Raw genomic sequence first — 23735 nt, 5'->3', positions numbered from 1 at the left:
ACTTTTGTTTGTCTTTAATATAAACAATTTGGATCAGAATATGGGGGCATGGTTAGTAAGCTTTCAGATGGCACGAAAATTGATGGTACAGTGGACAATTAAGACAGTAGGCGGCACAATGGCTCAGTGGTTAGCACTACTGTCTCACAGCACCAGCAACTCAGATTTGATTCTACCCTAGGGTGACTGTGAAGTTTGTACATTCTCCTCATGTCTGTGTGGGTTTCCTCCCAAGGTCCAAAGATGTGCAGGTTAGGTGACTGGCCACTCAAAATTGCCCATACTGCCCAGGGATATGTAGGAGCGGTGGGTTAGACTCTACGGGGATAGGGTAGGGGGTGGGTCTGGGTGGATGTCCTTCAGAGGATCAGTATGGACTTGAAGGATGGGATTTATGATTCTACTCTGAGACTAAGATCATAAAGAGAACTTGATCAATTGGATCAATGGGCTGGGGAGTGGCAGATGGAGTTTAATTTGGATAAATGCAATGGTAAAGCAAACAAGCACAGGACTTATATAATTAATGGTAGGGCCCTGGTTAGTATTGTAGAAAAGAGAGACCTAGGAGTTCAGGTGCATAATTCTTTGAAATTTGCATCACAGGTGGTTAAGGCAGCAATCGGTATGCCTGACTATAGGAGTTGGGACATCATGTTGAGATGGTACAGGACATTGGTGAGGAGTTCATGCAGAAGGGAAGCTTTTCTTTGTCACATTAATACAAGATGTCACTTGTGAATAATAACAGCTGGTTCAGTTCTGTGGCAGTTTGATAATCTGATCAGAAGAATTCAAACAGGAGTTCTGGGAAAAAAAGTGTGAGGTGAAAGGTGTGTGATATAGAGAATATTTTTGAGGATTGGATTTGAACATAGTAGCCCTTGGCTGATAGTTACTTTAAGAAAGGATTCTACTGGGGAAGAAAGCACTGGAACAGTCAGAGAAGGGAACTCTTGGAGAGTTAAATGGCAAACTGTTTATACTGTTGTGTTTTATGATAGATGAAATAAATGTTGAAGACTGTCTTTGATTCAGAAGAATCAAGGATATATTTTTTGGTTGAGAAAGCACAAAGATTGAAAGTTTTTTTAATAGCAGTTTGGAGGAGACATGCCTGGGGTCAGAAGGAAAGTCTCAGCCCCAAAAGGAGATTTTTCAATGCAGTTAAAGGCATGAATTACCTCAGCAGAAAAGTGGGTTATGGAAGTCTGAGCTCTCAGTTTTGCAAATAATCATGTCAGGCAACTTCACAGTTCACAAAACAGAAACTGGGGAGAATAAATCAAATTGAAAGATCAGATATACAGATGTCATTTATTTGGGTTTGAATTGCTGTTAAGTAGTAGCAAGAAATAGTTTGAAATTTTGTTCTGACCTTTCTTTTAAAAAAAATATTTTTCTAACATTCCATATCTGGATTGCTTGGTTTGTTTACCTTGTTTTTGCTTTTTGTGTAATAAATATATTTATTGTCAAACTCTGTAGCTTCACATGACTATTTCAGTGAATGACCATCGTGTTAAATGAAGAAAGCATATGATCTATCAAGTCAAGTATCATTTGGGATCTAACTTGGCCAGTAGGACCATCATCTGGAGTCTAAAAGGCTATAGACTTGGGAGGTGGAAATACACCTAAGGACTTTGGAAAAGAAAGGACATCAGTGGTAGGAGAGTAGTTTGCAAGGATGCCAGGGTCATGGATTGATTTTCACAAGTAAGTGAGCAGAGCCAGAAGATTTGAAGGTGAAAGACACAATAACTAAGAATGATAACTTAACAATATCAACGAACAGAGAAACTGATAAGGTACAGGATGATGATGAGGTGGGTACGGGGAAATGTGAAATGACATGGTCAGGCATTTATTGGGAATAGAATCAAGGGACTAGGATGTGGGTCTCAGACAAGATTAACTCAGTTCTTCAGATATGGGAAAAACTAAAGAAAAATGCAAACTCAGGGCTCATGCTGGTGGAAGCACTGAAGGAAGTTCAGCATAATAGACTGATAAAAGCAGGGATATATGGCAATGGCAATTGATTAGATTATTTCATTTTTAGTGACAAAGTCATTCATCATTTATTGTCATCACTAAGTCAGTAGTAGTGTTAAGGGATAGCCTAAGATGTGTATTTGGGAGTTCACATGGAAGGGGATAGTTAGGTAGGACAGGAGGCTATCTAATTCAGAAGAAAATATGGTGAGTTGGCATGTACCTTCAAAGTGCTGAGAATGTAAGGTTATTCAATGTAGAAGTTGAAAGAAGAGAGCAGTGAAGACATCCCAGTGACTTTTTTTAAAATTTACTTGACAACGTGGGTGGAATACAATGATTTTGAGAGTGTGAAACAAGAAGGATAATGTACCAGAGAACATGGAGATCAGGTCAATGCAGAGTCTGACAATAAGAACCTGGGCTTTCTGAAAGTATATTCAGGTGAGGCTTCATTAAGGGGAAAGGTGCTCCCACTCGTACCAAGTTTCTGTTAAGCCACAATGTCAATGCAATCAGCTAAAATAAATTCATGGATTGCAAGGACCTTGCTCACAAATAAGCAGACATTTTGGAGCAAGATGCAGAGATTAAGAGGGCTGGTGATAGCTGATCTGTGGATATGGTCCATCTGAGGGGAGGCAAGTTGAACAGAAAAAGAGGTCGGGAAAGATTTTCTCATTGATGCTGCATCAGTTTAGAAGGTCAATATGACTGAGATGGAATAATTGAAGTTACTGCTCAAAATAAGTAAATATCAAGTCTTAATGGGGCAGAGGGAAGCATATCAACTGAGGGGGCAGAAAATTTCACAGAATTGTTTTAGCACAGGAGGCAGTCATACAGTTGATGTGTTCACCACCTCAGTAAATGAGCAAATTACTTTAATTCATTTTCACCGCTTCTCCTCATAAAGCCAACCAGATCAGTGAGTGTTTAGAGTTACATACAGGCTTGCCCATTTAGGACTACAGATTTCACTGCTGAAGGAAAGTGACTAAATTTTTTAATTACAATCTAGTAGTATCACGACCATCATTACTGAGACTATTTCAAGTTAATTTTGTTAATTGAATTTAAATTCCCCCAGCTGTTGTGTTGGGAATTCATGTCTCCAGAGAATTAGTGCAAGCCTCTTGCACAACTACTCCAGTAACATTAACACTGTCACCATTCCCTGTTGAGACAATAGGTTCCAAAACTGCTGCCTAGTGGCAGGAAGTATAAATTCGAGACTTGAGAAATGATAATTGAATTTGTTGGAACAAGCAGATTGAGATGACGGAGATTAGATATATTAGGCAGATATAAATTGTTGCACATTAAGGATTCAAAAACAAATGGTCACAAGAAAGAATGTGTATTTCTTTTTCACACGACTTTTTAAAAAATAACTTGTGAAGCTGTAGAATTTTCTGCCAGTGTTCGTATTTGAAACAGAAATTGTATCCACAGTTAAGAATGTTAGATAGGTGAAGGATAAGACGATGGTATTCTAACAGGCACTGGCAGGCACATGGAATTTGGACTTCAGTTCATGAGGAGAACAAACATCAAAATGATAGGTCAAATGCCTATCATCACATTAACAAGCAAATTGCCAGAATGCAATAAGATCTTTCGTTCAAAATAAAAATCAAATTTTACAAAGGCTTCTTAGACAACATTGGCTGTGTTGTCTTTTTTAATTCCTGTCTAGTAGATGGATACATTTCAAGATCAAGTTGTGTCTTGCAATACTCTTTGTATCATTTTTGTGTTGGTATATTATATACCAAAAGCAATTAAATGTAGTGTAATTCATTACAATTCTGTTGTTTACCTTTTTGATAACTTCAAATATGACGGTTCATCTGAAGGAGAGGGGGTAATGCAAAGCTAAAACTATACCAGTGGGGCAAGCTAAAAGGACAATGGTAAAAGAAACAAAGAATCCTGACACTAGATCAAACACTTCAAGAATACCATTAGTCCACAAACACCTTCCCAACTGACCTTCCCAACAAGACTTGCAGCAAATATTCCCATTGCTTTCATTTATTACACAACCAGAAGAATTTTAGTGTGGGATACACTCTAAGGATTGCAAGGGTGCATACTACTCAACACAAACAAGTCATTTGGCCCAACTGGTTCATGCCAGTGTTTAGATTCTAGACAAGTTTTTTTAAGATCATTCACTTTAAACTACTGGGCTGTTACCAACCCCAAAAGGCAGACTAATAAGAATCAGCTCTTCACCCTGCAGTTATACGATTAAATTTAAAAGTTCAGACCAAACACAAATTTGGAACAAATCTCTAACATCTTATCCATAGCCAAATATTTAGTCTGAACCAATGGTGCATTCTATGAGTAAACACCACATCTCCCCATTGCACTCTATGACTATTCAGCTGATAATACCAGCAGTCAAAACTGTCCCTACTGTAATTAATAGTCTGGTTTCATAATTGCAGCATGACATAGTGTGTTTATATTAATATTTACCAACTTTTTCATGCTCATATTAGCTAGCTATTCCTACTTCCTTCTCATTTTGTTAAGATTCAGCAAGTTTGCACTTACTATTCTATTAGTCTGGGCAAACAAAGTTAAACAATTACTAAAATGCTCATGAGCATCTTTAGAACAGGAAACAACAGGTTCTTGACAAAATAGCATCAGATTGAAATGCTAAGTCTCTTTCGCTCTGATCTTGCCAGCCTACTAAGTCCAACAGCTGGCAAACAGATGTCATTGAAGCAATTGAGAGCAGCCCAAACAATTTGCCTCAAATTAATTTGATCCAATAAAACTTTCTGCCTAGATTACATTATAAAATGTTCTTTAAAAAGGAAAAAAAGTTCGTTATCTGCACTGAAGTCAGCCAAAAACAAAAGTCTCTATTCAGCCCAATCACCATTTACACAATAGCTGATGACATTATGTTCACCATTACCACGGCTATGAAATGAAATGAATATATTTGTGGTTTTAACAAATCCATGTTATACACAATAAATTAATATCTGTTTAAACATTTCCCTTCAAATCAAGTCACTCAATACACATACTGGCTGTTTAAAACAGTTGAATTTTTTGCTCTATTATGACACCCCACCACCAAACCCAAAAGGTGTGACATGATAGCAAAAATCCTTGTAAAGTTTACAAGAACCAGAAGAAAGATGATTTCAATTACTAAACTTAGTTTCAGAAATTGCAACATTCTGTAGTTGATTAAATATCTCAGCTCACTCTTGCGCTAAAAAGGTGGCGAATGATTGAAGGATAGTTAATAACATGCTTTGCCTACTATCCACTTTCAGGAACAATGTTTGCTTGAATACTGGCTGAAGACAAACTTAGGGCCAACTTCCAGGCCTTATGATTAAACAGCTCAACCACACAATCTACTTGAAACTTTGAAGCACAGTAGCACTGGGGGTCATCCTACATGTGTAGGATCACAGTTCAGAAGGAGTGTTTGCGTCGGGACTGAACAAAAAGAACAAGACAAAAAACAAAGAAGGAAAAACTAAGAAAACTGCACCTCTCAAAGAGTCAAATATCAGTTCAGAAATTAAAAGGATTAAATGTACCTGAAAAGCTGATATTCCCAAATTGTTTCAGTATCTAAAAATCATGCAGCTGGTTAGTGAAGCCAGGTTTTACGGCATTATAGTTGATACTCACTATCAACTGATTTTCTACCCACAGATGCATGTACTTGCAATATCAACACCAGATTCCATCACAAAGTGTTTTTCAGGGTGTTATAACACAGATAGACAGCCAAATCAAATCAGCCATCCTATCCATATCTTCACACCACAGTAAAACTAATATACTCAATGACAAAATTGACCCCTATTGTTCCTAACCAGACTTTTTTTTGAATATCAGTACCAGATTTTGTAAATGGCCAATTCTAGACACCAAGATTATAATGCAAACAAAAGAGTCATTGTGATGTACAGCACGGAAGCAGACCCTTCAGTCCAACTTGTGCATGCCAACCAAATATTCTAACCTAATCTAGTCCCATTTGCCAGCACTTGGCCTATATCCCTCTAAACCCTTCCTATTCATATGCCCATCCAGATTTCTTTTAAATGCTACAATTGTACCAGCCTCCACCACCTCTGGCACCTCATTCCATACATACTCTCAGGCGAAAGTGAGAACTGCAGATTAGAGTTGAGACTGTGATGCTGGAAAAGCACAGCAGGTCAGGCAGCATCTGAGGAGCAGGAAAATCAACATTTCAGACAAAAGCCCTTCATCGTGAAATACTCTCTCTCAGACACTAAGGGATTTAAATGGAAAAATAAGTGAAATGTAACTGGTCAAGTTCATTTAAATAGTCTCCTTGATCCAGAATATTACCATGAAGTGGAAGTATATCTTGCTTGATTTCTGACAACACCAATGCGGAAAGCTTCCAGTCGGCTCCAAGGAATCTCATTCAAATTTTATAACTGAGATTCTATTATGAACTTTCAATAAGTTGATGATGAGAGGACAACCAGAGAACAATTAAACCTCTGTTCTGTAGCTTTCAAAAGGTACAATCCTTTTGACCGAAATAGAATCAAAAACAACTTTTCAAACACTGACTTCTTCCTACCAGACTGACCATTTCCCCAAGAGGACTAAGCTAACATTCAACAACTACCACATGCTTGAGCATAAGGCCTGTCCAGAATCTGTAGAGCACTTCTTTACAAGAAACAACCTGCAATTAATTTTCAGGCCTGGCCTTACAGTTTATTTGTTCTCTATTTTTAAAGCAAGCTGCTGCTCAAGTCCAAAGGTCACCTTCAGCTCCCAGTTCCAAGTCAAAAGTGATAAGTTCAATGAAACATTAGCAAACGTTCCAAAACGGGGCTCTGAGCCATAACAAACATCTCCAAAAGAGATGTACTCCTCTGTGCATCTTGTGCACCATATACATGCAGTCTTCCTTGAAAAATATTGAGCCATTAAAAATACTGAAACATAAATAAGTAACCCCCTCCCCCAAGGCCATGAAACACCTAAAAAGATAAAACAGAAGTGCAAAAAATGGAAATCTCAGATAAACTAGACAGTGGCTAAAATGGAGCGTCAGTCAGGAGGATGTATGGGGTTAAAAAGTCAATAAAGTCTAAAGCAAAAGAACTTTGTTCAAGTGTGATCTTTAATGATCCACAAAGTTTAAAAATAGTACATCTCGTGATAAACAAAGCTAAAGTAAAAATGGAAAAAGCATTAAGCTTGTGGATGGAGGACACAAATCAGACAAACATTCCTGTTGACCACATCATTCAAGATAAGGCTATGGAATTACACAATGTGTTCAATGAGAAGACGGGTGGTGAGGGAACAACCACACACAAGGGAACATTTACAGCCAGAGGATGGCTTGATAACTTCATGAAACATTTTCATTGCACAATTTGAGCTTACGAGGGGACGCAGCATCAGCAGACCATAAGGCTGCACAGGGCTTTCCAGACAAACCATGGAAGCTTAAAGGAAAAGGGTACAGATCCAGACAAGAATTTAGTGCTGGCAAAACAGCATTATAACAGAACAAACATAAGAGGAGAAATGAGTTTCAGACTTCAAGGCTGTGAAAGACTGTGACCCTCTTGATGTGTGGCAATGCCACTAGCACATGCTGAAGTCAATGCATCTTTACTGGAATGACAATTCATGCTTTAAGGAGTGAAAAGCAAGAACTTGTTCCTGCAACTTAAAAGTCAAATAAAAGGGCCATGGTGACAGTGGATGCCTTTTTGGACTGATTTCATAATTGCTTCATAAGCAAGGTTGAGAAATATGCACAGATAAAAGAATGGAGTTCAAGGTGGTGCTGATTTTGAATAACTCTCCGGGCTGATCAAACAGCCTTGAATTCTGGGTGGTGCTCCTTACTCCCTTTGCCACTTCCCATCCAGCCTCAATCATCTCGACACTTACGGCTTACTATACAAAGTGTACACGCAGACACATTTGTTAGACCATGAATGTTGATTCTGCCCTAACTGCATGAAAATGTTGAAAGTTATTACAGTGCCAACTGCATAGCTAACATGAAAGAATCTCAGCATCAATTAATACTATCCACAGTCAATGCTTACTAGCAGAAGACTTGGCCAGTGATTGTGAACAACCAGACAGAAGAAGGATTTTCTGAGTGCAGGAAGAGGCTGTGGTACTACATGAATGAAGAATGAGCAATGGATTTGAAAGAATCAGTCTGATTCTGAGGAGGAAGATGAAATCCCTACGTGGACCTTCGAGAACAGCACAACAGCACCAAAAAAACGAACAAATTTAATGTTTAAATACAATCAATCTCTCTAGCATAGCATTCAAGGCAAAAGGAATACAGGAACTGTTTTTCATTCCTTTTAATGATATTCACATTGTTTCAACTAACAATGTTTGTTAATGCTTTTACAACATTGTAGGGCATGTTTATGATTATTTGGAGGGTCTATTACATAGGAGAGGGCCTTAGTAGCATCCATATTCTTCGTTATGACATGAAGTCTGTGCCCCCATCCCTTGTTAATAACAAAGTATTTAGTAACAGAGGAATTAAGAACAGGTGCAGGGAATTCAGCCCTTTAAGTCTGCCCCACCATTTAAAAGGATCATAGCTGATCTTATCCTGGTCTCAACTCCTCTCTCCTGCCTATTCCCAATACCCTTTTCATCAGAACCATATCTATTTCTTTCTTTCTTGAATCTGCCTCCCCTGTACTCTGGGGCAGTGGGTTCCACAGATTCACAACCCTCAGAGATGTAGCTTCTCCTCACCTGTTTTGAATCTACCTTCTCTCACTATATATTTATGACTTCTTGTTTAAGATTCCCCCACAAGGGAAAACATCTGTTCAACATTCACTTTATCAATCCCCTTTGGCATTTTATATACCTTAAATCAGATCACCCCCTCATTCTTCATACCTCCAGCAAGTACAAGTCCTCATATGACTGCCCTTACATCCTTGGAAACAACTTGGTGAATTGCTTCCAGTACCACCACATCCTTCCTCAAATAAGGAGTCCTAAGCTGGACACAAAACTCCATATGTGGCCTCTCCGACACCAAAGACAATTGTAACAACTCTTTATTTCTATAATCCAGTCCTTTTGGAATAAATGCCAGGATGCCATTTGCCTTTCATAGTTAATAGTTAAACTTCATAGTTTAAATACCATGTTCTTAATCTATATACAATCATAGGTTTAATTTTCATATGATACAGCAAATACTTACAGCCAGATAACAACTGCCAAAAATACAACAGAACGCTCACACATGTGCAATCAGCATACAAGTCCACATCTGGATCCTCAAGCAAACTTAATTGTTAACTATATATATTCAATGTTCTTCATACCTTTCTCCTGATCATCTCACCACACAAGCAACAACTGTGCCAAAAGAAACAAAAAAAACACACCTGCGGAGCTACAAAGTTTCTTCCTCACAGTTGAGTAGCTTTTATGTAAACAACTGGTGGATCTTAACAGACAAGGATCTTAAGAACGTTAACCCATGAATATACAATAGGGAAACAATGATTCAATTCTCTAACTTCACAAAGTAGCAAAACTTGCACCTTTGTGTCTTTTTTTAAAAAAATATGACAGTATAACTAACAATCTTCTAACTGCAGTCTTACCAATGCAATGAGGTCTAGTATTTTAGCCTGACTGCACAGCAGTCAATATTTTATGCACCTTAACAATTGTCATGTGTCTAAAGATATTAATGAATTTTGATCTGGGCAAGGGCAGTGTGTGTGTAAATTTGCAAACAAAAGCAAATTAAGAGATAAATATATGAAATATTTCACTATTTCTGGCATTTTAAATAACTACGTCAATGGGTAAGAGATAACAATGTGCCAAAAAATCAAGAGAAGGAAGAATTTGTACAGTGAGTGAAGTATTGTTCTGACAGAGAAGAATTCTAAAAAGGTTCCAAAAGAAAGATTTGGAATTACATACCACCGTTATAACCTGGCAGTGCTTTACAGCCAATGAAGTGCTTTTAAACTGTAGAGACAACTGTAATGTTAAAAAATTACAGTTAATTTACTGATATCAAGCTCCCATAAACTCTCTCTTCAGGGCATAAATAAATTGCTGGAGAAACTCAGCAAGCAGGTCTAACAGTATCTGTGAAAAGAAAGCATAGTCAAAGTTTCAGGTCGAGTGACCCTTCTTCAGTTCTAACTTTGTGTTCACTCCATAGAAGCTACCAGATCTGCTAAGATTTTTTTATAGAATCCACACAGTGTGGAAATAAGTCATTCGGCCCAACAAATCACACTAACCCTCAAGCAGCATCCCACCCAGACCCATCTACCCCTACCCTACCCCGATAATCCTGCATTTTCAATGGCTAAAGATCCTAACCTACATATCCCTGAATACTATGGGTAATTTAGCATAGCCAATCCACCTAACTTACACTTCCCATTTTTATTTCAGATTTTGAGCATCCACAGTTGTGTTTTTTTGCTTTACATCTATTTGGGGGTTTGTCAAGCAGTAGTGTTATGACACTAGAACACCTCTGTTCTTAAGTGCCTTTTTCACCCAAGAATGCAGTTTAATGACACATCTGAAGGATAAGATAGTACTGTACTTCCATAGTAAAGTGTCAGCCAAGGTTTTGGACTCCAGACTCCAGAGTGATTTCTTAAATCCATGACTTTGACTCAAAGTGAAGGAACCACTGAACCAAGGTTTGTACAATCTTAATGCATGAATTGATGAAATAATCAACACTATGTCTAGCTTCAGTTAGTAATTGTGAGGCATAGGTTACATTGACAGAAGGATGTTTTATAATTCACTCATGGGACATGGACAATGCTGGTTGGGCCTGCATTTATTATCCATCCCTAGTTGCCTTTGAGATGGTGCCGGTGAGCAGTCTTCTTGAACCACTGCAATCCATTTGGCGTAACTATACCCACAATGCCATGAGGAAAGGCATTCTCAAATGTTGTCACAGCAACCTGGAAGAATGGTGATATATGTCCAAGTCAGGATGGTGAGTGGCTCAGAGGGGAATTTGGAAGTTGTAGTGTTCCCACGTATTTGCTACTCTTGTCTTTCTAGATGATAGTGGCCGTGGATTGGAAGGTGCTACCTAGGGACCATTAGTGATTTTCAGCAGTGCATCTGCAGTTAGTATATATTGCTAATACTGAGTGGTGGAGGAAGTGAATAATTGTGGAAGTAGTGTCAATCATGCAAACCATTTTGAACCAAACTGTCGCACTACTGTTGCGTAAAATAGTGAGGCTTTATCTGGGGTAACAATAGGGCTAGAACTGCACATGAATAATACTGACGCCCTTCAAAGACAAAATATGATTCGCATGAAGGAATTTAAGTTGATAGAAAAAAACTTGAGGAAGTTGCATTTGCTACTCTTGGAAAATGTGAGCAGATCACTGCTTAAATGTTCGTGAAGGAATTAAAGAGAGTTGATCCTAGAATATACCAGGAAGAACAAAGCACAAATATTATAAGTAGGTAGTAAGCAATACAAGCAGGAAGGTATGAAGAAAATGCTATATGTAATTTGTTACCAGCATCCTCGTGATAAGGGACAGTCTATGATTGTAAAATTAGTGATGCACTGGATTTTACCATTAACGCAAATCTCCAAATAGTGCCCCCTCTGTGTCAGGAGGCTCAGATTCAACTCCTATCTGCTCAGGTGGTGTGTCATAAACAACTGAACAAGTTGATTATTGCCCAATATTTTGAATTTTTAGTATATAATAAGCTGATTATCAACCATCTAATAAACTAATGGATTCTTGTACCCGAGTGTTTAAGTGGATTCACTCAACACTGGAAGCTGTTCACAAGAACAAACCTCTTAAATTCCTGTGTTTGAGAAACTATGGCAATCAACAAAGCTTGCTTACCTGCTGCCTAACTTCAAAGAAACCTGTTTGATAAATGTTTCAGTTTCTGTTCAGTTCACTCACATTTTATTCAGAATGCCATGAACAGAATTAATTCCATCTACGCACAACAGAAACTCAAATCTATTTACACATGAACCAAAATGGCCCATAGTTGCTTGACCATTCTAGTTTTGATGCAACGTAGCAAAGATTTAAAATTCATCTGAAGACATAAATAGTTCCAGATTCATCAAAGGTAGTTCTAGTTGGATGCACACAAGCTCAAAAGTATTATGTTTTAATTTAAATTATAAAACTGAAGTATTATTTCAAACCTTAAGTATTCTTCCTCAGGCATATATAGAACTCCAGCCTATTAGTGGTTTACTTCTTTATAGAATTGCATTAAATTCTGCATATATAACCTAAATTTGGTAAAGGATAGAAGAGAGAAGAGGCATTTATGATAGCTTTCTCATTGTAAGTATTTTAAATCAGCAAAGTTCACCATTCACAACCATACAGAATCACAGATGAGCTTGGCTTTGACTTGAGGCAAGAGTTCAACCAGTTGTGAAATTGTTTTTTAGGTCCATGCATGCATTCCATTGGGAGACAAGATTTGTAATGGATAAGGACAGGAAATAGTCAAGAAATGTACATGAGTGAGACCGTAAGACATAGGAGTGGTAGCAAGACCATTCGGCCCATCGATTCCACTCCAGCATTTAATCATGGCTGATGGGCATTTCAATTCCACTTATCTGCACTCTCCTCGTAGCCCTTAAGTTCTTGATCTCACAAGGAATTATCAATCTCTGCCTTGAAGACACCCAACGTCCTAGCCCCCACTGTGCTCCGTGGCAATGAATTCCACAGGCCCACCACACTCTGGCTGAAGAAATGCCTCCTCATTTCCGTTCTAAATTGACCTCCTCTAATTTTAAAGTTATGCCCACGGGTCCTAGTCTCCCCACCTGACGGAAACAACTTTCCAGCATCCACTTTTTCGAAGCCATGCATTATCTTGTAAGTGTCTATTAGATCTCCTCTCAACCTTCTAAATTCTAATGAATACAATCCCAGGATCCTCAGCCATACATTGTATGTTAGGTCTACCGTTCCAGGGATCATGTGTGTGAATCTCCACTGGACATGCTCTAGTGCCACTTTGTCCTTTGAGGTGTAGGGCCCAAAATTGGACACAGTATTCTAAATGGGGCCTAACTAGAGTTTTATAAAGTCTCAGAAGCATATTGCTGTTTTTATATTCCAACCCTCAAGATAAATGACAACATTACAATTGCTTTCTTAATTATAGACTCAACCTATGAATCAACCTTTAGAGAATCCTGGACTAGCACTCCCAGATCTCTTTGTATTTTGGCTTTATGAATTTTCTCACCGTTTAAAAAAATAGTCCATGCCTGTGTTCTTTTTTCCAAAGAGCAAGACCTCACACTTGCTCACATGGAATTTCATCAGCCATTTCCTGGACCACTCTCCAAAACTGTTGAAATCTTTTTGCAGCCTCCCCACCTCCTCAGGATTACCTGGCTGTCCGCCTAACTTCGTATTGTCGCGAACTTCGCCAGAATGCCCCCAGTCCCTTCATCCAGATCATTAATATATAAAGTGAACAGCTCCGGCCCCAACACTGAATCCTGCGGGTTCCGAAAAAAAACTTTTATTCCAACTCTGCCTTCTGTCAGACAGCTAATCCTCAAACCATACCAGTAGCTTACCTTGAACACCATGGACGCTCGCTTTACTCTGCAGCCTCCCATGATGCACCTTTTCAAAGGCCTTTTGGAAGTCTAGGTAGATAATATCCATTGGGTTTCCCTGGTCTAACCTACTTGTTACCTCTTCAAAAAATTCTAACAGGTTTGTCAGGCATAACCTCCCCTTACTAAATCCATGCTGACTTGTTCTAATCTAACCCTGCACTTCCAAGAATTTAGAAATCTCATCCTCAACGATGGATTCTAGAATTTTACCTACAACTGAGGTTAGGCTAAATCGCTTTATACTTTTCCATCTTTTGCCTTGAATTGAAAGGTAGTCTTTCCTAAAATATTTTTCCACTGGAAATAATGTTGAAAAGACACGAGGAAGACCCAATTATTAATTCAGTTTAACAACTGCAGACAATAACTTCAGTACTGCAGTTAGATTGCATTTTTGATCTCATTTAAACATTTGTGGAGGGGGTAAAGAGTCAGCCTCTTCCAAATAAAATTTGGATCAGAATTTCATGATGTTAAAGATAAAATGCCAGCAATTAGCCATAGCAAGTAAACAGGAGAAGGCAAATCATAAAACACTAAAAAAACTTTCATAATTAATTTACATTTTCTTTAAACTCAAATCATGGATCTTCATGTCAAAGCTTCTATTATACATTTTCAGGTTTTCTGCAAAGTGTGAACATGGTAAATGCAAAATGTAAAAGTCGATTACTAGTAACCTATGACTCCTGTATCTAACTGATATTACATTCAAATCTTAGAAACAGATTCAAATGTTAACACAGTCCATTAGATTCAGATACAGGAGACTTTTAATAGTACTGAAGACCCATCAATATCTGAAAACATAGAAGAAATCCTAACATTGCAGATGCAACTTCCATCTAAGAAAAAGTTGTCATTTCTTTTCACAAATGCTGACCAATCTGAGCATTTGCTGTAATTTTCAAATTTCCAGAGAAGAATACAAAGTTAAGCATTTTGATGTCTACTTAAGTCAAGATAACAAAAAATTTAAAGCATAAAGTTAAATATAACTCCACTTGAAGAGCCTCAAGTAAGGTACTTGGAAAGTTCTTAAAAACACAAGCTAAAGCAAAAAGTAACACAGATAAGGAGTTAAGGACCAGGAATACTGCCGGGGGAGATTTGTTGAGTAACACAATATCATTCCTCAGACTTTGCGGAGGGGCGGCAAATGAAGAATTAACTAACTTACATTATTTTTGCTGAAATCGGCCCCTGTTTAATCTCATAAATTAGAACGCTGAACTAATTTAGAAAAAAGAAAACAAGTCGAACCGGCCGAAGTCGCAACAACCCACAGATTATCCTTCCAGAAACTTTCAGGCAGGACTTCCGACTGGGAAAGGGGTGGGGGATATAGCACCTCAGAGGCACGTTTTGTTAACCAGCCCCGCGCCCCTCGAACTGCAGCAGGCCCCACAAACATGGGCTCTGCTTCAGGGAACTCTGTGTGGGAAGGCGCTGGGTCAGGGAGTATGAGCCCATGGCTCCCATGGGGAGGGGGAGAAGGTGAAGGTGGAAACTCAGGCTGCTGTTATAATATGCAAACAGTTTGCATTTTATTATACATTTTCAGAACAGACCTCTTCTCCGCCGGACTCACCGTCGTTCTGATCTCTGGGCCAGAGGTAAAAAGTAGCCGGGATGACGAGAAGTCCCACGAACGACGTGAGGAAGTAGAACGAGGTATTGCCGCTGTCGTCGTACTGGAACTGCTGGCCAGCCATTACTGACTCAGTGAGTGACCGACACTGGTGCGGATCCTCTCCCGGGCCCTCGGCTCGGCTCGGCTCCTCCGACCCAAGCTCGGACGTGGCACTGCGCACGCGCAGCAGGCGTCAGCGACGTCCTGCGTCAGCGGTAACGCGCGTCCGCGCTGGGACGTTGGTGGTGCGGGGTAGTGTGGAGGAGGGAAAAGAGGACGCGCGTGCTGATGGGGTGGTTTAACTGGGGGATGGGGTACCCGCGCCATCGCGGACGGCAGGCGCGCGCGGCGCTGCCCATTGTTCTCAGCAACTGGGGCTTGGAATCACGTGGTCTGTTCGGCCCATTGTCACAATGGAGAGAGTTTCCATGTCCCAGCTGGTCTGTCCCGGGGATTGTGGAGATGTTGTCCACATTGATTGCTGAGACAAAACTGGAGAAACTCAGCAAGTCTTGTAGCATCTGAGGAGGGAGAAGCAGAGTTAGCGTTCCGAGTCCCGTGTGACTTCTTCAGAACGTACTGAATACATTTTCTGTTCCGAGATGTTATTACACACTTCTGGAATAGGTGTGACTTATGCTGTCTGTGGGGGCACACTCTCCCTAAGTCGTGCTTCGTTCTCTTTGCAAGTGCCAAGCTTGGAAAGAATTCAAGTACTGCACATGCTGGAAATCAGAAACAAAAAACAGGAACAGAAAATGCCGGGGTTAACATCTGTCGACCTGGCAGCATCTGTGCACAGAGAAACCGAGTTAATGTTTCAACTTCATGCTGATGACAAGTGATAAAATGTTTGGGATTTGGAAGCAAGTAGTTACATTCTATTGGTAAACCAAGCAAAAGGGGAAACCAGCAACCTATGATATGTATTAGATATAAAAGAGTGAAAGAGGGGTCCAAACACTGAATTCAAAATTTGAGAGTAATACAATGATCACAGCAAGGAAGGAGGATATTCGGCCTATTATTGTCTTTTTCACTTCTCCTGTAAAAGCAACTCAACTCGTCCGACTGACCTGCTCTTTCCTCGCCGCTGTTTTCTTTGTTGAAGTGTCTGGTACTGGAAAAGCGCAGCCGGTTAGGCAGCATCCGAGGGGCAAGGGAATCAACGTTTCGAGCGTAAGCCCTTCATCAGGGATGCTCGAAACGTCGATTCTCCTGCTCCTCGAATGCTGCCTGATCGGCTGTGCTTTTCTAGCACCAGACACTTCGACTCTGATCTCTAGTATCTGCAGTCCTCACTTTCTCCTAGCTGCGTTTTATTTATCAAGTTCTGAAGAATAGTCATACTGGACTGGAAATGTTAATTCTGTTTCTCTCTATATAGATGCTACTAGACCTGAATTTCTCCAGCATTCTCTGTGTTTGTTTCAGATTTCCAGCGACCACTGTAATTTAGAAATAGAATTAGGTTTATTGTCATATGTACTCAAGTGCAGGAGTACAGTGAAAAGTGCACAATGTTGTCCCTGTCAGCACCATCTTTAGTACAAAGTGCCAAGGTACAAATCTTAGACACAAAGAAGAGAAATAAAGAAAAAAAATATATTACCTTACAGTGATTCAAATTTTAAGTTAAAAAATAAGAAATAGAGTTAAAAGAATAAACATCGTGGTTGGATAAACAGATTACAGATAAACATTACATTACAGTACAAGAGATCTGACTGGGGTGCAAGTTGCTGACAGCTTGCACTGCCCCCCACATCCCCCACCCAATCTGTCAACGGTCCCTGTTCCACTTCATGCCTCCAGTCTACTCAGCTCTGGACTGAGGCCTCTCCACTCCATGCCTCCAGCCAGCTGCTCTCTGGCCTTCAGCCTTTATTGGAGGGGCAGTGCTGAGTGTTAAAACACTTACTCAGAATTCCAGCAGCTCCAAAGAGAGAACAAGACAAAAATAAGGAAGAGTGTGAATGAGAGAAAATCTAATTTGAGGAGAAGTAAAAGTGTGAAAAAAACATAACTTCCATTCAACAACAAGCAAGGTCAAACTGGAGGGAGAAACAAGCATGTCCTGCAGTCAGAAAGATAGAAAGTGAAAGGCTAGACAAGGTTTCTGAACCCTTCAATAGACTGAGATTCTGTAGATGAAGGCACTCCTTAAGTCATGGTGATACAAGTAGGCCATTTAGCTTATTGAATCTGCTCTACTATTAAGTGAGATGATTGATCTAATAATCCTCAACTCCACTTTGCCGCCTTTTTTCTCCATAACCATCAATTCTGTTACTGATTAAAAGTATAAATATAGATCAAGGGGATTGTGGAAGGTTGAGACTTGGGCAAAGCAGCCTGCTAGGCAGTCAAAACTTTGAGGAGAGAGAAGGGCAATCTTCAACTGAAGGAAAATGGTAGGACCTGTGCAGCCAGACATGGATTAAGACTAAGATTTAGGAGCACTCTCCATTCAGCGGTTCCCAATGAGAAAAACTCAATGTGGAGCAGAAAGGACCAGAAACACATTCAGCAACTTGAACAGTGTTTTTCAACCAGGGTTCCTCATAGCCCAATGGATCTCAAATATTGTTATAAAGTTCCATGTGATTTCCAGGTTTTTGAAAAATTTTCCATTTCTCAAGATATAGGCAAACATAAGAATACAGCTGCAAATGTGTTGCTGGTCAAAGCACAGCAGGTTAGGCAGCATCTCAGGAATAGAGAATTCGACGTTTCGAGCATAAGCCCTTCATCAGGAATAAGAGAGAGAGAGCCAAGCAGGCTGAGATAAAAGGTAGGGAGGAGGGACTAGGGGGAGGGGCGATGGAGGTGGGATAGGTGGAAGGAGGTCAAGGTGAGGGTGATAGGCCGGAGTGGGGTGGGGGCGGAGAGGTCAGGAAGAGGATTGCAGGTTAGGAGGGCGGTGCTGAGTTGAGGGAACCGACTGAGACAAGGTGGGGGGAGGGGAAATGAGGAAGCTGGAGAAATCTGAATTCATACCTTGTGGTTGGAGGGTTCCCAGGCGGAAGATGAGGCGCTCCTCCTCCAGCCGTCGTGTAGTTGTGTTCTGCCGGTGGAGAACAGACATGCAGGTCCTTGGACTCCTCCACCGGCAGAACACAACTACACGACGGCTGGAGGAGGAGCGCCTCATCTTCCGCCTGGGAACCCTCCAACCACAAGGTATGAATTCAGATTTCTCCAGCTTCCTCATTTCCCCTCCCCCCACCTTGTCTCAGTCGGTTCCCTCAACTCAGCACCGCCCTCCTAACCTGCAATCCTCTTCCTGACCTCTCCGCCCCCACCCCACTCCGGCCTATCACCCTCACCTTGACCTCCTTCCACCTATCCCACCTCCATCGCCCCTCCCCCTAGTCCCTCCTCCCTACCTTTTATCTCAGCCTGCTTGGCTCTCTCTCTCTTATTCCTGATGAAGGGCTTATGCTCGAAACGTCGAATTCTCTATTCCTGAGATGCTGCCTAACCTGCTGTGCTTTGACCAGCAACACATTTGCAGCTGTGATCTCCAGCATCTGCAGACCTCACTTTTTACCCAAACATAAGAATACAAACAAGAGTAGGCATTCAAGGTTGCTTTACCATTTAATAAGTTCATGGCTTATCTGATTAACCTTGAATCCACATTCCCATTTACCCCTAATAACTTTTCACACCCTTGTTTTAGAAGAATCTATTTATCTCTGCTTTCAAAATAGTCAAGTACTCTGATTCCATTTGTGTTTCAGGAAGAAAGTTCCAAAGACTCATGACCATGTGAGAGAATATAATTCAGCATATCTTTGCCCACTCACTAAATCTATATCTTTTTGTAGTCTCCTTAGGTGCTTTCCACAACATACTTTCCTACCTACCTATGTAACATAAGCAAATTTGACAACTGTACCTTCCATCCCTTCATCTATATAATTTAAATAAATTGCAAACAATTGAGTTCTGAGCACCAAACACTGCAACAGATCACTCATTGTGTCTTGCCAAGCTGAAAAGACCCATTTGTGCTTACTTGTTGCTTCCAGTGAGCCAACCAATCACCAATTCATAGCAATCCCCACACCATGAATTTGTAACATTTGATACACAAGTGCCTTCTAAAAATCCAATTACAGCAGATCACTGGTTTCCTCTTTATCCACAGTATATGTTACTTCCTCAAAACTCCAAAAAAAATGGCCAAGCATAATTTCTCTTTCACAAAACCGTGCCTGATTACCATGACTTTATCCAAGTGCCCGACAGTAAGTTCATTAATAATAGCTTCTAACATTTTTCCTTATTAGATTAGACTTACAGTATGGAAACAGGCCCTTCGGCCCAACAAGTCCACACCGACCCGCCGAAGCGCAACCCACCCATACCCCTACATATTACCCCTTACCTAACACTACGGGCAATTTAGCTTGGCCAATTCACCTGACCCGCACATCTTTGGACTGTGGGAGGAAACCGGAGCACCCGGAGGAAACCCACGCAGACACGGGGAGAACGTCCAAACTCCACACAGTCAGTCGCCTGAGTCGGGAATTGAACCCGGGTCTACAGGCGCTGTGAGGCAGCAGTGCTAACCACTGTGCCACCGTGCCGCCCATTGCTTATGATGGACATTAAGCTAACTGGCTTATAGTTTTTAACTGTCTCTCTCCCTTTTTAAAGAAAGTAGTTACATTTGGTATTTTCCAGTCTAAAGGGATTGTCCCCAAAGCAGTAGTGATTTAAAAATTAAAACTAATGTATCATCTGTCTCACTAGCCACTCCTTTTAAAACCCTAACAGGTAGTCTCAGGGTTATGAATCTGTTCTATTCTTAAGTATGTTCATAAGTCTATATGAAAAATAGCTGTTCATAAATACTCTACATGCAAATATTCATGTCAGATCTTTAAAGTATGTGAGATCTCAATTGTAAGTATTGGATGGGGAGGTGATGGCCAAGTGATATTATCTTTTGACTATTAATCCAGAGAGACCCAGGATCAATTTCCACATGGTGGAATTTGAATTCAATAGACAATAGACAATAGGTGCAGGAGTAGGCCATTCTGCCCTTCGAGCCTCCACCACCATTCAATATGATCATGGCTGATCATCCTTAATCAGTATCCTGTTCCTGCCTTATCTCCATAACCCTTGATTCCACTCTCCTTGAGAGCTCTATCCAACTCTTTCTTAAATGAATCCAGAGACTGGGCCTCCACTGCCATCTGGGGCAGACCATTCCACATAGCCACCAGTCTCTGGGTGAAGAAGTTTCTCCTCATCTCTGTCCTAAATGGTCTATCCTGTATTTTTAAGCTGTGTCCTCTGGTTCGGTACTCACCCATCAGCAGAAACATGTTTCCTGCCTCCAGAGTGTCCAATCCTTTAATAATCTTATATGTCTCAATCAGCTCCCCTCTCAGTTTTCTAAACTCAAGGGTATTGTTAGGACGGGCTACCGTCCCCGTGTTCGTTTGAAGGAGAGAAACACTGGATCTGATTCAAAATATAAGCTGTTTACTGAGAGAGAGACGTACACAAAATACAGTGAGGTGTTTACAGCTCACTGGAGAAAGCGCCTTCTGACTATTTTTTAAATTTGTCTATCCTTTTGTTCTCTCACATTCCAGAGTTACATCCTTATTTGGTAAAACTCAGAATTTTCATATGTGATTGGGTCTCGCCCGATAACGTTCTATTACCTCAGTTTGAGCTACGTGTATCTAGACACGGCTCTAATGTCCTGTTATCTCTCACCCTCCCTGGGGCCTCTTCAGGCTATGCCATCAGCTTTTCAGTCTGTTCTTAGTGTAACATAATGGCTTACTGTTGTCTAGTGAAGCTAACAAGTTCCAGACTTGCTAATACTACCTTACGTGAGCACTACCTAACAGTAAAGTTTCTTACACTGCCTAACCTTAATAATGGATCCCAACAGTATACAAGCCCAGTCGCTCCAGTCTTTCAGCATAAGGTAGTCCCACCATTCCAGGAATTGACCTCGTGAACCTACGCTGCACTCCTTCAATATCCAGAATGTCTTTCCTCAAATTTGGAGACCAGAACTGCACACAATACTCCAGGTGTGGTCTCACCAGGGCCCAGCACAGCTGCAGAAGAACCTCTTTGCTTCTTTACTCAATTCCTCTTGTTATGAAGGCCAGCATGCTATTAGCCGTCTTCACTACCTGCTGTATCTGCATGCTCACCTTTATTGACTGCTGTACAAGAACACCCAGATCTCTTTGTACTGCCCCTTTACCTAAATTGATTCCATTTAGGTAGTGATCTGCCTTCCTGTTCTTGCCACCAAAGTGGATAACCATCCATTTATCCACATTAAACTGCATCTGCCATGCATGTGACCACTCACCTAACCTGTCCAGGTCACCCTGTAATCTCCTAACACCCTCCTCACATTTCACCCTGCCACCCAGCTTAGTATCATCAGCAAATTTGCTAATGTTATTACTATTACTATCTTCTATATCATTAATATATATTGCAAAAAGCAGCGGTCCCAGCACTGATCCCTGTGGTACCCGACTGGTCACTGCCTGCCATTTCAAAATGGAGCCGTTTATCACGATTCTTTATTTCCTGCCAGCCAACCAACTTTCAATCCAATCTAGTACTTTGCCCCCAATACCATGCGCCCTAAGTTTGCTCACTAACCTCCTATGTGGGACTTTATCAAAAGCTTTCTGAAAGTCCAGGTACACTACATCTACTGGATCTCCCTCATCCATCTTCAAAGTTACATCCTCAAAAAATTCCAGAAGATTAGTCAAGCATGATTCCCTTTTATAAATCCATGCTGTCTCTGACTTATCCTGTTACTACTATCCAGATGTGTCGTAATTTCATCCTTTATAATATACTCGACCATCTAAGTTGGGGTGGCACGGTTGCACAGTGGTTAGCATTGCTGCCTCACAGCGCCACAGACTCATGTTCAATTCCTGCCTCAGGCGGCTGACTGTGGGGAGTTTGCACATTCTCCCCATGTCTGCCTGGGTTTCCTCCGGGTGCTCCGGTTTCCTCCCACAGTCCAAAAATGTGCAGGTTAGGTGAATTGGCCATGCTAAATTGCCTGTAGTGTTAGGTGAAGGGATAAATGTAGGGGAATGGGTCTGGGTGGGTGCGCTTCAGCGGGTCGGTGTGGACTTGTTGGGCCAAAGAGCCTGTTTCCACACTGTAAGTAATCTAATCTAATCTAAGTAATCTAATCTAATCTATCTTTCCCACCACTTAGGTCAGGCTAACTGGTCTATTATTTCCTGCTTTCTCTCTCTCACCTTTCTTAAAAAGTGGTACAACATTTGCCATCCTCCAGTCCACAGGAACTGATCCCGAATCTATCGAACTCTGGAAAATAATCACCAATGCATCCACGATTTCTCGAGCCACCTCCTTCAGTACCCTGGGATGTAGACCATCAGACCCCGGGGACTTATCAACTTTCAGACCTAACAGTCTGTCCAACACCAATTCCTGGCAAACATAAATTCCCTTAAGTTCAGGTCTTTCAGCCACTGTTACCTCAGAGAGATTGCTTGTGTCTTCCCCAGTGAACACAGATCTGAAGTACCAATTCAATTCTTTTGCCATTTCTTTGTTCCCCGTAATATATTCCCCTGTTTCTGTCTTCAAGGGTCCAATTTTAGTCTTAACCATTTTTTTGCCTTTCACATACCTGAAAAAGCTTTTACTATCCTCTTTTATATTATTGGCCAGTTTACTTCATAACTCATTTTTTCTCTGCATATTTCCTTCTTAGTAATCCTCTGTTGTTCTTTAAAAGCTTCCCAGTCCTCCATTTTCCCACTTATCTTTGCTATGTTACACTTTTTCTCTTTTAACTTTATATGTTTCTTAATTCCCTCGTCTGGAATTAAGAGGCTAATAATGACTATGAAACTTTTGTTGATTCTTGGAAAAACCCACATGTTCACTAATGCCATTTAAGGAAGGAAAGTGCCATCCTTACCTGGTCTAACCCATATGTGACTCCAGACTCACAGCAATGTGGTTGACTCCAAATTGGAGGGAGCATTGGTCTGGCTGTTGTCTGATGCTGGATGATGTTTTGAACAGTGATTTTGTCTCTTACTGCAGTTACTTCAGGGAAGTACGAACAGAGTTCCATGCTCAAAGTGACAGCAGCCTGGGAATATTCTCAGATATTTCATCTATTGCACTCACTAAATCCTTTTTAAAGTGCAATGCTCAGAGTTGGACATTATATTTCAGTTTAGGGCAGTCAGTATTTTTTTAAAAATTCAATGTAGCGTCCATACTTTTGTAGTCTATGCCTCTATTTATAAAACCCAGGATTCTCTCAACTTTTTTAACCACTTTTTCAATGTTCAGCAATTCATGCACAAATAACCCCATTCG

General features: G+C 40.6%; 1 protein-coding gene across 1 annotated transcript in view; it reads right to left on the bottom strand.

Moving 5' to 3' along the window:
- sec63 (SEC63 homolog, protein translocation regulator) overlaps positions 1-15505 on the bottom strand; it is a 110777-nt gene extending 95272 nt beyond the window's left edge. The window contains exon 1 of the mRNA XM_060856506.1: positions 15300-15505. Coding sequence (XP_060712489.1) covers positions 15300-15423 — 124 coding nt within the window. The 5' untranslated portion in view covers positions 15424-15505. The remainder of the gene's footprint in view (positions 1-15299) is intronic.
- Between the last annotated feature and the right edge of the window lie 8230 nt (positions 15506-23735).

Source organism: Hemiscyllium ocellatum, chromosome 3 (genome assembly GCF_020745735.1).
Source record: "Hemiscyllium ocellatum isolate sHemOce1 chromosome 3, sHemOce1.pat.X.cur, whole genome shotgun sequence".
Taxonomy (NCBI): domain Eukaryota; kingdom Metazoa; phylum Chordata; class Chondrichthyes; order Orectolobiformes; family Hemiscylliidae; genus Hemiscyllium; species Hemiscyllium ocellatum.
Note: the sequence above shows the minus strand (reverse complement) of the source record. Positions and strands in the feature narration are given on the sequence as shown.